Source organism: Chanos chanos, chromosome 9 (genome assembly GCF_902362185.1).
Source record: "Chanos chanos chromosome 9, fChaCha1.1, whole genome shotgun sequence".
Classification (NCBI taxonomy): domain Eukaryota; kingdom Metazoa; phylum Chordata; class Actinopteri; order Gonorynchiformes; family Chanidae; genus Chanos; species Chanos chanos.
Window position 1 is genome coordinate 28217180 of NC_044503.1, and position 12824 is coordinate 28230003.

The window sequence follows — 12824 nt, forward strand, 5'->3', positions numbered from 1 at the left end:
TATCAAAATGTCTCATGCATCACAAGGGCACATAAAACCTTGGATCATGTCTACATAAATGTGTCTGACGCCTACAAAGCCACTCCCCTCCCCCACCTGGGACAGTCTGATCTTCTGTCATTGTTCCCGCTTCCCAAGTACAGCCCAGTCACTAAACGTGTGAAACCCACAGTGAGGACCATCAAGATCTGGATGGAGGGTGCTGACTCTACTCTTCAGTACACAGACTGGAGTGTGTTAGCTGCCCATGCGACCACAGACTCTCAGATTAACACTGACTCATATACCAACTCTGTCCTGGATCACATCAAGTGTGTGAACAGAGTGACAGCACAAAAACAAATAAAGGCTTTCTCCAATCAGAAACCCTGGATGAACAGAGGGGTTTGCCTCCTATTCAAAGTCAGAGACCAGGAGGCTTACAGCTCAGCCTTAGCCAACTTGAGGAGGGAAGTCTCCCACACTAAACACATATGCAGAAGTTCGAAGAGCACTTCAGCTCCTCGGACCCCTGGCGCATGTGGCAAGGCATACAGACCATCACAGACTTCAAACCACCCAGTACTGCGCCCCCATCCAGCTCTGCCTCCCTCCCTGATGAGCTCAACCACTTCTACGCTCGCTTTGACCAGGAAAACAATGAGGTCACCCTCAAAGCAAATCTCCCACCTGGTGAACTGCCTCTCTCACTTTTCATCTCAGATGTTTACACCAAGTTAAACAGGGTGATTGTACAGAAGGCAACTGCCCCCGATGGAGTATGTGGCCATGTTCTCAGTCTATGCAGGGCAGCTGGCCAGGGTCTTCAGGGACATTTTCAATCTGCCCTGGCCCAGGCAGTTGTCCCCACAAGCTTCAAGACCGCCACCATCATGCCAGAGCCGAAGCACTCCACTGCTACGCCCTTGAATGACAGTTTTTTCTGCTAAGATGAAACAAAATGCAGTAACAGTAACAAAATGCGATTTTTCCTTGCTGCAACATACTTAAAATAAACATTTACTTGGACAATATCCTCCTGCCACTATTGGACCTAGGTTTATCTTTTGATGAAATAACATCAAGGCAAGCAAGATAATTAGATTCATGCCAGTTTTCAGAAATGCATGTATATGTTAGCTTTTTAAGAAGCTTAGAGAATGACACCTCTCCCCTTTCCCAGTCCAGTTTGGCTAGTTGAGTATGGCTAATTGGCTCTTTGTACAACAGTGTTCATCACTCAGACAACAGTGTTCATGACTCCACAGTAGAAACATTTACTTCAAACAGAGACAGTATCAGATCTAACTAACCTGTCCCACTGATACACAACACTTCATTGGTAAGACCCTCAGAGGAGAGAGTTTACAGCAATTGACAAAGAATGGAAACATCCTCTCAGTAAAAGTGTGCGTGAAGGTGTGTAGGTGTGTGTTATTTAGAGGATCAGAAAATGAAAGTTTTCCTCTGTCCCAGTCCAGTTCCAGTCTGATTCTCTGGACTTTGTTATTCACTGTCAGTGCAGCAGATGGACTTCCGAAGCACTCAGACTGATACTTGCTGTTCTTATACCACAACAACCAGACACCAGTGTTAAAGAACGTCTTTCCCTTCCTCTGGTTTGACTCTGTGGTCACACCCAGGGTCCAGAAGGTACTGTCCCCAACATCAACATCCCAGCAGTGTGTCCCTGAGTTAATCCCCTCAGATCCCAGCACACATGGGAATTCATCAAACCTCTCTGGATTATCAGGAAGCTGCTCATAGTCATCACTGTATCTCAAACTGGTCAGATCCTCAGACAGGATGAGATATGGTTCCGCAGTGTCAGGGTCCAGAATCACAGGAGCTAGAGAGAACAGAGACAGTCGAGATTGAATATACAGTATGTTTACATGTTTACAGTGTTCTTTAACTTTGAATCAATCTGCTGTCTTGTACATAAACTCACTGTATTGAACAATGTCCTGCATTTTCTCCCACACTCTGAACTTCAGGTTGCCCAGGTGCTTTGCCACATTGATCAGTGCTCCTGAAAGCATCTCTGGATCCTGCAGTGTGCACTGGGCTCTGGAATGACATTCAGGAGTCAGTGCTGCTGTGGGTTTTGTATCACATAAAAAGAAGATATTTAAGAGACAGCTTACTGACCTTCTCTTTGTGGCCTCAAGGTTCTGTGAAAGGAGACCAGATGAGTTAATAACCAGGTTTTTACTGAAGGTTTATGACACACACACACACAAACACACACAAACACACACACACATTCAGAGAGAGAGAGAGAGAGAGAGAGAGAGAAAGTGTCTCTTACCTTCAGAAAAAGAATGTCTTTTGCACCCATGTTTTCCTCTATGTCTCTGATTGTGTCTGAGAGAGAGGAGATCTCTCTGGTTACTTTCTCAATCTTCTCCTTCATCATCTGACTCTTCTGCTCCTCTTCCTCTCTCAGTGCAGTTATCCTGGCTGTCTCCTCATCTCGTAAAAGCCGGTGAAGTCTTTCAAATTCCTCCTTAATCTGTCTCTCTGTGTGTAGGGCCTGGATCTGAAATGGAGACAACAAGAGTTTTTATAAGCTTTTCCTGTCTCTTGTTTTTTATAAAATAATGTGATGTTTCAAGTTCCCATTAATTGCCTATAACTTCTTATTCTCACCTTAATGTGCACTGCTGTTTTATTACATGTCAGTTTGACTTTTTTAAACATCTTCAGTTTTTCCTGCAGTGGTTTCAATGCAGTCTTCAGTTCATCCTGCAGAGAAAAACAATACTTAATACCTCTGGTTTTCAGCTATAGACATAAGCATGGTATACAGAATCCATAAACTTCATAAACCTGTTTCACACGATAGATGAAGCAAAGTACAAATTTTATTTTTACAGTAAGGGTAAACTTTTATGTGATAATCATGTTTTGTGTCATGAGTATAAATATTTAATTTTTCCAAAATATCTTTCAGAAAGTACTACCATCAATAATGTTTAATTTACTCACTTTTAAAGATTTGATATCAGACTGGCCAACAGGTGGAGGCCGATAAAACTGGGAGCATGGTTGATCACTGTTTCACTTTCATGTAAGAAAACGTAATGAGAGTGTTTCTTACCCTGTAATTTGGAGCAGCTTCTTCCACTGGGTAGAATGTGTGCATTTTGTGTTTTTCTGAATGCCTACACATCACACACATAGGTTGTTTATCCTCCAGACAGAAGAAATTGAGTTTATCATTGTGGAGACTGCAGAACTCATCAGATCCTGATGAAGATCTCTGACTTCTCTCCTGTAAGAAAGCCTCACTCAGGTTCTTTAATATCAGGTTACAGGGAGGCTCAGATTTTGATGATCTTCTCCTGCAAATCGGACAGTTTTTAGATGTATTGCTTTTCCAGAACTCCTGCACACAGGGTTTACAGATACTGTGACTACAGGACAGTAGAACAGGATCTGTGAAGATGTCAAAACAAACAGGACAGGAGAGATCCTCTTCTGATCCAAAATGTTTGGAAGCCATGACTCTGCCTTTCATGTATAATCTGTAACTGGAAAAAGGATTCTCTTTAGAGCAGTGTTCAAAGGACGATACACCTTCTGTTCTTAATCCATTTTGTAATGTAGACTTTGTAATGTAAGCCAAGGGTTTCTGTCCTTTATCACATAACTATAAATTGCGTCTCACTGTTTAATCTGCTGAGTCTCTAATGAATCATCCCTATGTATGTCCTGCAGCATAGTTTGTATTCTGATTGGCTGTTCCTTATCTTCTTCCTCGAACTTTAGTCAGTCATGTCAAACCAGTTTCACAGGGTAGAGAGAGACTATTGGAAGTGATGTGGAGCCCAAAGAAATATATGACTTGATATTAGGTTTACGTTTCATCTTTAAGTCGTACAAGTCATCCTCTTCACTGGTCTGCCCTGATAACAAAGCAGCTAAATTAGAACATAGCACATACAGTATGATCACATATGAAGGTCTTCGCATTAGATTCCCTATGTTACTCAGTAGCCAGTTGCATCTCACATTGCCTGGCTTTCATCTATACATTCACGTGACAAACACCTAAAGTGTTCTTTTGCTTTGTGTTATTCAGTGTGTTCTAGGACTACATAAAGTTTAATAAGATTTCAGTGAGGTTAACTAGGGTTCTTGCACCTGGTGTAGTCTCTAATTTATTAAACTATTTATGTATCAAACAGGAAGACTGTGGTGACTGGACCAGTTACAGGAATTAGTCATGAGACGTAGCGATCTCAGAATTCCAGTTTCTCTCCGTTTTATCTCACTCCTGGAGCCACCAGGGGCCACTCACTCAAAGTCAGTCAGCCAACAGAATGCAGAGACTCTGAGTTCGAATTTAATAGGTTTACAATACACTCAGCTGTGAAACATATTACAAAACCAAAAAAAGCAATTTTTACCCAAAAAAGAAAGATTGTGAGACACAAATGTGCGTGATGAAGATGCCACTGAGCCTGAGCTGAAATGAATCATCGCTGTAAGGACTGGTGAACAAACAGTTAACCTCACTTGGTGGCTACAGGTGTTTGTGTTTTTTCAGCAAGCGTTCAACAATGGGTTATATGAGAAAGAACAGGACTGCAGAGAAAGAACATGACTGCAATCAATGCTCTCAAGCAATCTTTATTGTCTGAAAGTAAATGTATTGTCTGAACTTAAGAGATTCCATCAAAAGGTCCGGAAGTAACCTTATTCATTATTGCCACTGCTGTTTTATGGTGTAAAAATGTAATGTTGGTTTGCTCAAATCAAGACCCCTCAAAGGAAGGGCCTTTGATTTGAGCAAACCAACATACCAAAATATTTCATACCAAAGCATACAATTGTAAATAGGTATAATAATACTTTTCAACACTCATTTCTCTAACCACTCTAACCACTGAGCTATGGAACCGTTTATCACATTGAAAACAGCCAACTGAAAAGAACTGTAAATAGAAACAAATAAGGTAGACATGTAAAGACACAAATGTGGGGAGACTGTGGGCTTTTAAGGGTTCTTTTTTATATATATAGATCACTAAACAAACTGAAAAAACATGCTAAATTAAAATGATGACAGCAAACCAAGAAAGACAGAATGAAAAACAAAACCTGGTAAAAAAAAATCTTCTACAAAATGGAATAAGGTTTGTGACTGGCTACACTCACCTAAGATATGAAACAGTGTTTCAGACTGAGATCAAATTATACATAAGAAATCTTAAGTATCAAGGGGAGAGCTTTTGAAACATTCACAGACATGAACTAGGACTTTTAAAGGTCCCTTTTGTAATGGTCACTAAACAAAACTATACAAACTGAAAGGAATAAAACAGGCTAAATTAAAATGAAGACCCTAATCCAATCAAGACAAGATAAAATAATATAAATAAATAAAATACCCCCCAAATAAAATAAATATCAAAACCACCTCCAAAACTTTCTTGTTTTATTCATTGTAAATTGTGTATGAGTCAAAGTAAATCCTAAAGCTTCATCTGTGACTCACCACCTTCAGTAACTGTATGGATGCATTCTTTGACCCCTCACACATCATCTTAACTACATATTGGAATCAAAATCAGCTTATGTTTTATTTTATAATATGCAAATTCAATCTGTTACTGAATTAAAATCAGAATGCGCAGGGGTGACGCTGATCAGTGACATCTTCTGGTAAAAAAAAAGCTTTACTAACACAACACAAACTTTCTTTGCTGCTGTATACATATGCCCCAAAATACTTTTCATGAGAAAATGTTTCACCAACGTCATTCTTCTAATACACAGAGTAAGGTTTGTAACATACTGCATTCAACAAACACATGGAACTGAATCCCTGTCAGAGGCTCATCTTTCTCAAAATTCACAGCACGAACCAGATACAAAATCCTCCCAATTCAGCATCATTGAAAAACAAGATTGAAAACAGATTCCAAATAGAACATTGATATGCTATCACTGACACAAAGCTTGCATACTGTTTAAGGCTTAGAGCTTTCTCCCTCGCATGGATCCAGGTTTGAAAAACTGCTAGTGTCCTCTAGTGTGAGAGATGTTTGTTGGAGAAATATCATAAAGATACAGTAACTAAGACAACTAGACTCATGGAAGGTTAAAGAAAATTAACCTTCTCACATAGACAATAACAGAAGAAACATTTCACTTTAAACAGAGACAGTATCAGATCTAACTGTGCTGTTTCACTGTTATACAACATTTCACTGGTAAGACCCTCAGGGGAGGAAGATTACAGCGATTATAGAAGAATGGAAACATCCTCTCAGTAAAAGTGTGTGTGAAGGTGTGTAGGTGTGTGTTACTTAGAGGATCAAAGAATGAGAGCTTTCCTCTCTCATAGTCCAGTTCCACCCTGATCCTCTGGAGTTTATTATTCACTCTCAGTGGAGTCCATGAGTCCACCGATGCCTGGGACCAGAATTTCCCATTTACATTCCGAACACGCTAGACACCAGTGTTAAAGAATGTCTTTCCCTTCCTCTGGTTTGACTCTGTGGTCACACCCAGGGCCCAGTATGTATTGTCACCAACATCAACATCCCAGCAGTGTGTCCCTGAGTTAAAGCCCTCAGAGCCCAGCACACATGCATATGTATCAAATCTCTCTGGATTATCAGGAATCTGCTGTTTCTCATCACTGAATCTCACACTGGTCAGATCCTCAGACAGGATGAGATCTGGTCCTGCAGTGTTGGGGTCCAGAATCACAGGAGCTGAAGCAAGAGAACAGAGACAAAGAGAGAGAAGAAAAAATATTTAATTTATGCTTCTTTTATAGTAGAGAACCTGGACCCTTGTGACTAAGTAAAATATTTGTGTTACTGAAGATATGTCATCATCTGAGAAAAAGAGCACAATTATATTTCATAACAATGACAATATATCACATTTTCAGCTTGAAGCAGCAAATTTTTGTAGGAATTGACAAATTTGTGGTGGATATGACTGTAGTTCATGACACGTTGTTGTCACATTGTTACCACAGAGAGGTCGTCTGTAAAATGACAATATGAATTATTAATAGTGATGCACAGAGTGCTGTGACCAATGTCATTCAGCCAAATCATTTGAAGAACACGGAAGTGAATGAGAAATATTTGACACGGACATTTTCCTCCCCTTAAAAATTGTCATATATTGTAACATTAGATATTATATTTGATGGCTTCTGATGTAACGACAACACTTGTAAAAGAACCAGGAAAACGAAGTCAAGGACTTGAAATTTCAAATATTGTCATATAGTGTAACGTTAAATATGATATGATATGATATGATATGATATGATATGATATGATATGATATGATATGATATGATACGATATGATGTGATATGATATGATTTAATGTGGAGCTCCAAACAAAGTTATAACCATAGTTTAGGTTGAATTGTTTGTTTTGTTTCTCAGATGGAGCAAAAAGTGAGGTTGCCTGTCAACAATTGCGCACTACACTTAGCACTTTGTCAAAATGAAAACTTCATAAAAATTACCCTCAAAATGGAGTGCAAACTCACTGTATTGAACAATTGTCTGTATCTTCTCCCACACTCTGAACTTCAGGTTGTCCAGGTGCTTTACCACATTGATCAGTGCTCCTGAAAGCATCTCTGGATCCTGCAGTGTGCACTGGGCTCTGGAATAACATTCAGGAGTCAGTACCGGTTCGGGCTCAGAATCTGAGAGGAAAGAGAGAGAAAACTTACCTTTTCATTATACTTTTGAAGTTCTGTGGAAAGAAAACAAAGATTGAGTAATTAATGATTAGGTATATAATTGTTAATTTATAAATTTCAAATTACAGTGAAACAAAGACAGAAAGAGAGACAGGTAAAGAGTTGTGACCTTTACCATCAGGACTGATATGTCTTTGGTGCCTAACTCCTCTTCTATGGCTCTGATTGTCTCTGAAAGAGATGATATCTCTCTATTCATCTCCTCAGTCTTCTCCCTCATCATCTGACTCTTCTGCTCCTCTTCCTCTCTCAGTACAGATATCCTGACTGCCTCTTCATCTCGTAGAAACTGGTGAAGTTTCTCAAACTCCTCTGTAATCTGTTTGTGTGTGTGTTGGGCCTGTATCTGAAATGAGAAATAATTAGATTTGAGTGAGATTTGATGATGCTTATCTCTTCCTTCTATATTCCATTGAGTCATTAGACATTGTCAAAGCACATTCATTTCTCATTGTTCTCACCTGAATATGTTTTGCTGTTTCATCACAGGTCAGTTTGACTTTTTCAAAGATCTCCAGTTTCTCATTTAAGGATTTCAATCCAATCTTCAGTGCCTCCTGAAACAAAAGAGGAAAAAGTCTTTATATTCCAGAATCTATTACTGATTTTTTAAAAAATGGGATAGACACTTTTCTCTTGATAAATTAATCAACACACTATTTTTTGAAAGTATGTATTTTTTAATACAGATTAAGGTTTGCAGTTTTTTTTATCATATTTGAACATACCTACAATTACTGTAATATCTTTCTCTAGGCACAAATGTCAAAAATGACAAGGTATTTTTAATTTATTAAGAGCTTTACAGGACCAAGAATCACGACAGAGAGTGCTGAGAATGACATTGCCACCAGCCATTTCTTTCTCTCAGGGATTTTCCAGTTTCCTTAGGGATCTTCCCAGGTACATGCAGTAATGTTTGACTCTAGTGGTGTACCACTCCAATGCTGTCTCTCTCTCGTACACTCAGGAAAATGTGTGTGCACCCCTCACACTGGTACTGCTCTTTTGTGTAAGTTGAAGCGACACCCATATGAAGTTTGATGAAATTATTTCACTTTCATTTGTAACTGCTGATATACTTTGATATGCTGTAATAGAGTCATTTCTATGCTGGTGTGCAGTCGATTTTTGGGTGGTTGCTGGGTTACACAAAAGGTGGAGGCAGAGTAAAGTCATGGGTCCCCAGACACCTTCAGGGGCAGGCAGAATTGAAACCTGCTCTCTGCATTTTTTTGTCTTGTTTTTTTTAACCCTGTTTTCTGCCAGTTTGTTTTGTCAGATTCCTTTTATTATCATGAGTCTGCACACAACCCCAGCACCAATACAGGAGGGTGAGGGCTTATGTCCCAGGTTCTGACCAACATGTCAGCACATGTTAAGGCATTCCACAGTACTGATAGTCCACAAAAGAGAATTGAGAGAATTTTATCAGGAGCAAATCCAGTTTCGTTGAATGAGTAAATTAATAAAATGATCAGATAATATATCTTACCCTGTAACTACAAGCAGCTTCGTCTACTGGAATAAAACTGTGGTTTGTGTGTTTTTCTGAATCTCGACACACCAAACACACAGGCTGATTATCCTCCAGACAGAAGAGTTTGAGTGTCTCACTGTGCAGACTGCAGAACTCCTCAGACCCTGATAAAGATCTCTGACTTCTCTCCTGTAAGAAAGTCTCACACAGGTTCTTTAGAGCCAGGTTATAAGGAGGCTCATCTTTTGATGATCTTCTCCTGCAGACAGGACACTCCTGAAATCCCTTTGTTTCCCAGAACTGCTGTAGACAGACTTTACACACACTGTGACTACATGACAGGACAACAGGATCCCTGAAGATGTCAAAGCACACAGGACAAGTTAAATCTTCCACGGATATTACAGCTTTAGATGCCATGCTCCACCAGCTTTTCCCCTGAAAAATCAAATTTACTTTTGCTTTCACTTTTTAATGTTCAGAGCCCAAACAAACAGACACTTAACATTCTTTTCTTTTGCTGATCTTCCTACTGCACAACAGTATCTATTACTCACCTATTATGTTTGAGGTTGTGTAGGATGGAAATTGAAGTCAGAGGTAAAGAGACCGAACTCTGCTTCCTTCTGTCTGTAGTTCTTGTATGTGGCTAAGGGTGGAGTCTCCTTAGGAGCTGATTCTGATTGGCTGTTCCCTTACCGTGTGATGTCAAAGCATGAAGTGATGGTAGGGTATAAAAGCTGTTTTGATACTGTAGAAATTGGGATTTTATTTTTTATATTTTATTTGTTATTTACTTATTCATGTGCTAATTGGTATGTTCATGTTCATGATGGTCATGTCTCTAATCAGTAATATTTTGTATTGCTCCAAGAAACAATGGCTTTTACTTGATTGCCCCTCTCTTAAAAGAGAAGATATAGAAATCATAATTTTATTTCCTATCTATTATTTTGTAATTTATGTGCAGATTGTCAAATATGTGTTTTTCTAAATATTTATATCTTGTGCTGTTCTTGGTAATGACGGTTTATGTTTGATGGGGTCATATTGTTTGATGAGCAGAAAGGATAAATGTGCTCTCTATAAAAAGAAACTCAGTGAAGGTGAAACCAATGCATAACATTACCTGTATTATGCAACAATCATATCCTCACATAAAACTAGCACTATACAGTCACTCAGAATGCTCATAATCAACCAAACCAGCACATATAAAACAAGAGAGAAAAAGAACCAAGCAACAATAAAAATCCAAAAAATATAATGTAGGTTGAAATGTAAGGTGATTCAAGCAAAATATCCTTCAACTTGTTTTCTATGTGTAGTACATTGCATTGTACAACCTGTTTTATATGTGTAGTACATTGCACACACGGTCTCTTCCACATGAGACTTCAAAAGAAAGTTCTAAAGAGCCAACAGGTCCACTCTGTCTGTCTGTCTCTGGAATTCTGAGGCTTCTGCTATGTTGTGCTGCCACCTGCTGTTACACTGAAGTATAACCTGGCTCGTATTTCAAAAGAGACACTTTCACAATAAATATGCAATGGGAAATAATTAAAATGCAGGCTGTCCGACATGCACATATTGCAAAACATGTAATTCTCTGTCATTTTTAAGGAGTATTTTATAAGGAATATCATGTTTTACACTCCCCCAAATGGCTAAAATATAAAATATTTTCCTTGCTTAAATCATTTAAATTGTGTTTATTCCTCTTCCACTGACACACCTAAATTTCCCACTGTCGCTACAGCAGGTCAATATGAGATAGACATTTATCCCACTGAAAAAGTATGCATTCAAATCTATCTCAGTTTTTGTGCATCTTCTCCTGTAATCAGGATTAAATTTAGAGCATGGGTTGCCCAGAACTGCTGCAGACAGACTTTACACACTCTGTGACTATAAAACAAGACAACAGGATCCCTGAAGATGTCACAGCACATAGGACAGTACAAATCCTCTTCTTCTCTATGTTGCAGTCATACTGAATCATGATACACAGTGAAAGAATGAGAATGGACACATACAGAGAACAGGAGTGTATGGGCCCCACACCAGGACATCTCTGAATCCTTCAGTATCAGAGGACTGGACTCTGTCATAACATTCAGGAGTCAGAGATAATGTGGACTTGGCTTCACACCCATTAAAAAAAGAGAGACTTAAATTAGCAACTTTTGATGAGTTTCACAAAACACAGAACATCACAATCCCCAGAGTTAGAGATCCATCACAGAAGAATGGAAGCAATGTGTTTGTGTGTGAGTGTGTTTGTGTGTGTGTGTGTGTGTGTGTGTGTGTGTGTGTGTGTGTGTGTGTGTGTGTATGTGTGTGTATGTGTGTGTGTGTGTGTGTGTGTGTGTGTGTGTGTGGTGGATAAACCACAGCACCACTGAGTTACACAGAATGAGTTCCCTGAGGATAACACAAGAGAGAGACATGACGCTGAAATAAAAAGACATGGCGCTGAAATAAAGAGGAATAAAGGAGAAAGGAAAACAGTGTCCTGCATCACCAACAAAACTGGTAAACAGTCTGGTCAACAGTCTGGTTAACAGTCTGGTCAACAGTCTGGTCAACAGTCTGGTCAACTGTCTGGTCAACAGTGTGGTCAACAGTCTGGTCAAAAGTCTGGTAACTAGTATGGTCAACAGTCTGGTCAACAGTCTGGTCAACAGTGTGATCAACAGTCTGGTCAACAGTGTGTCCCTGAGTTAAAGCCCTCAGAGCCAAGCACACATGAATATGTATCAAATCTCTCTGGATTATCTGGAATCTGCTGTTTTTCATCACTCTATCTCACACTAATCAGATCCTCGGACAGGATGAGTTTTGGGTGGGCAGTGTTGGGGTCCAGAACCACAGGAGCTGTAGAGAAAGAACAGATGCAGGGAGAGAGAGATGAACATGTTTATATTTCTGTCATTGTAGAGAATCTGGATCATTGTGACTATATGCTTTCTAAACTTGTCAAGTTTCTCACGTGTTAAATCCCATTACTAAATCATATGGTGACATGATAAAACAGTGTCATGTGAGAAAAGTGTTCAAATATAACTCATAATACTCAAAATATTTTATATTTTCTTCTTGAAAGAACAAATATGTGGTGTAACTGACATGTTTTGCGCTGTACATGATTATATTTTATGACAGACTGTGGACAAACTTTTCACTTAGGCCCAAAAAATAAACAATGTATAATTGAACAACATAGAATAACATTTATAACTTGCAAAATTCAGATGGAGCAGTATTTCAGGACAAGGACAAGTTAAGCAGATCTTATGAAATCTTAAGTATGAGAGACACGGCCGGCCCAAGCCTTTATGGGCACTAAGCAGAATTTGATTTGGTGGACCCCCACCACCTCACCACTGCCAATACTATTGACTATTGTCAATGCTTGATCATTCGCACGCCTACTGTAAATCTAACACACCCATTATCAATTTTATCAGTTGTAGCTGTGGTGCTTACATTGTACCAATGTAAGCTTGGCATGTTTTTACCCTTCCATGGTTTTTAATTTTAAAAGGTAGCAAAATCAGGAGAGTGGTCTGGTGTTAATTTGCACTAAGATTTAAAGTGATACAGTACTAA

At 39.1% G+C, this 12824-nt stretch overlaps 1 protein-coding gene across 1 annotated transcript; it reads right to left on the bottom strand.

Moving 5' to 3' along the window:
• Window positions 1–1283: 1283 nt before the first annotated feature.
• Window positions 1284–9632, bottom strand: LOC115820011 (zinc-binding protein A33-like). The gene is made up of 6 exons (XM_030783448.1): window positions 9228–9632; window positions 2632–2727; window positions 2291–2521; window positions 2131–2153; window positions 1931–2049; window positions 1284–1828 (listed from the first exon to the last, which is right to left on the bottom strand). The coding sequence occupies exons 1-6, from the start codon at window positions 9630–9632 to the stop codon at window positions 1284–1286; spliced, it is 1419 nt and encodes a 472-aa protein (XP_030639308.1).
• Between the last annotated feature and the right edge of the window lie 3192 nt (window positions 9633–12824).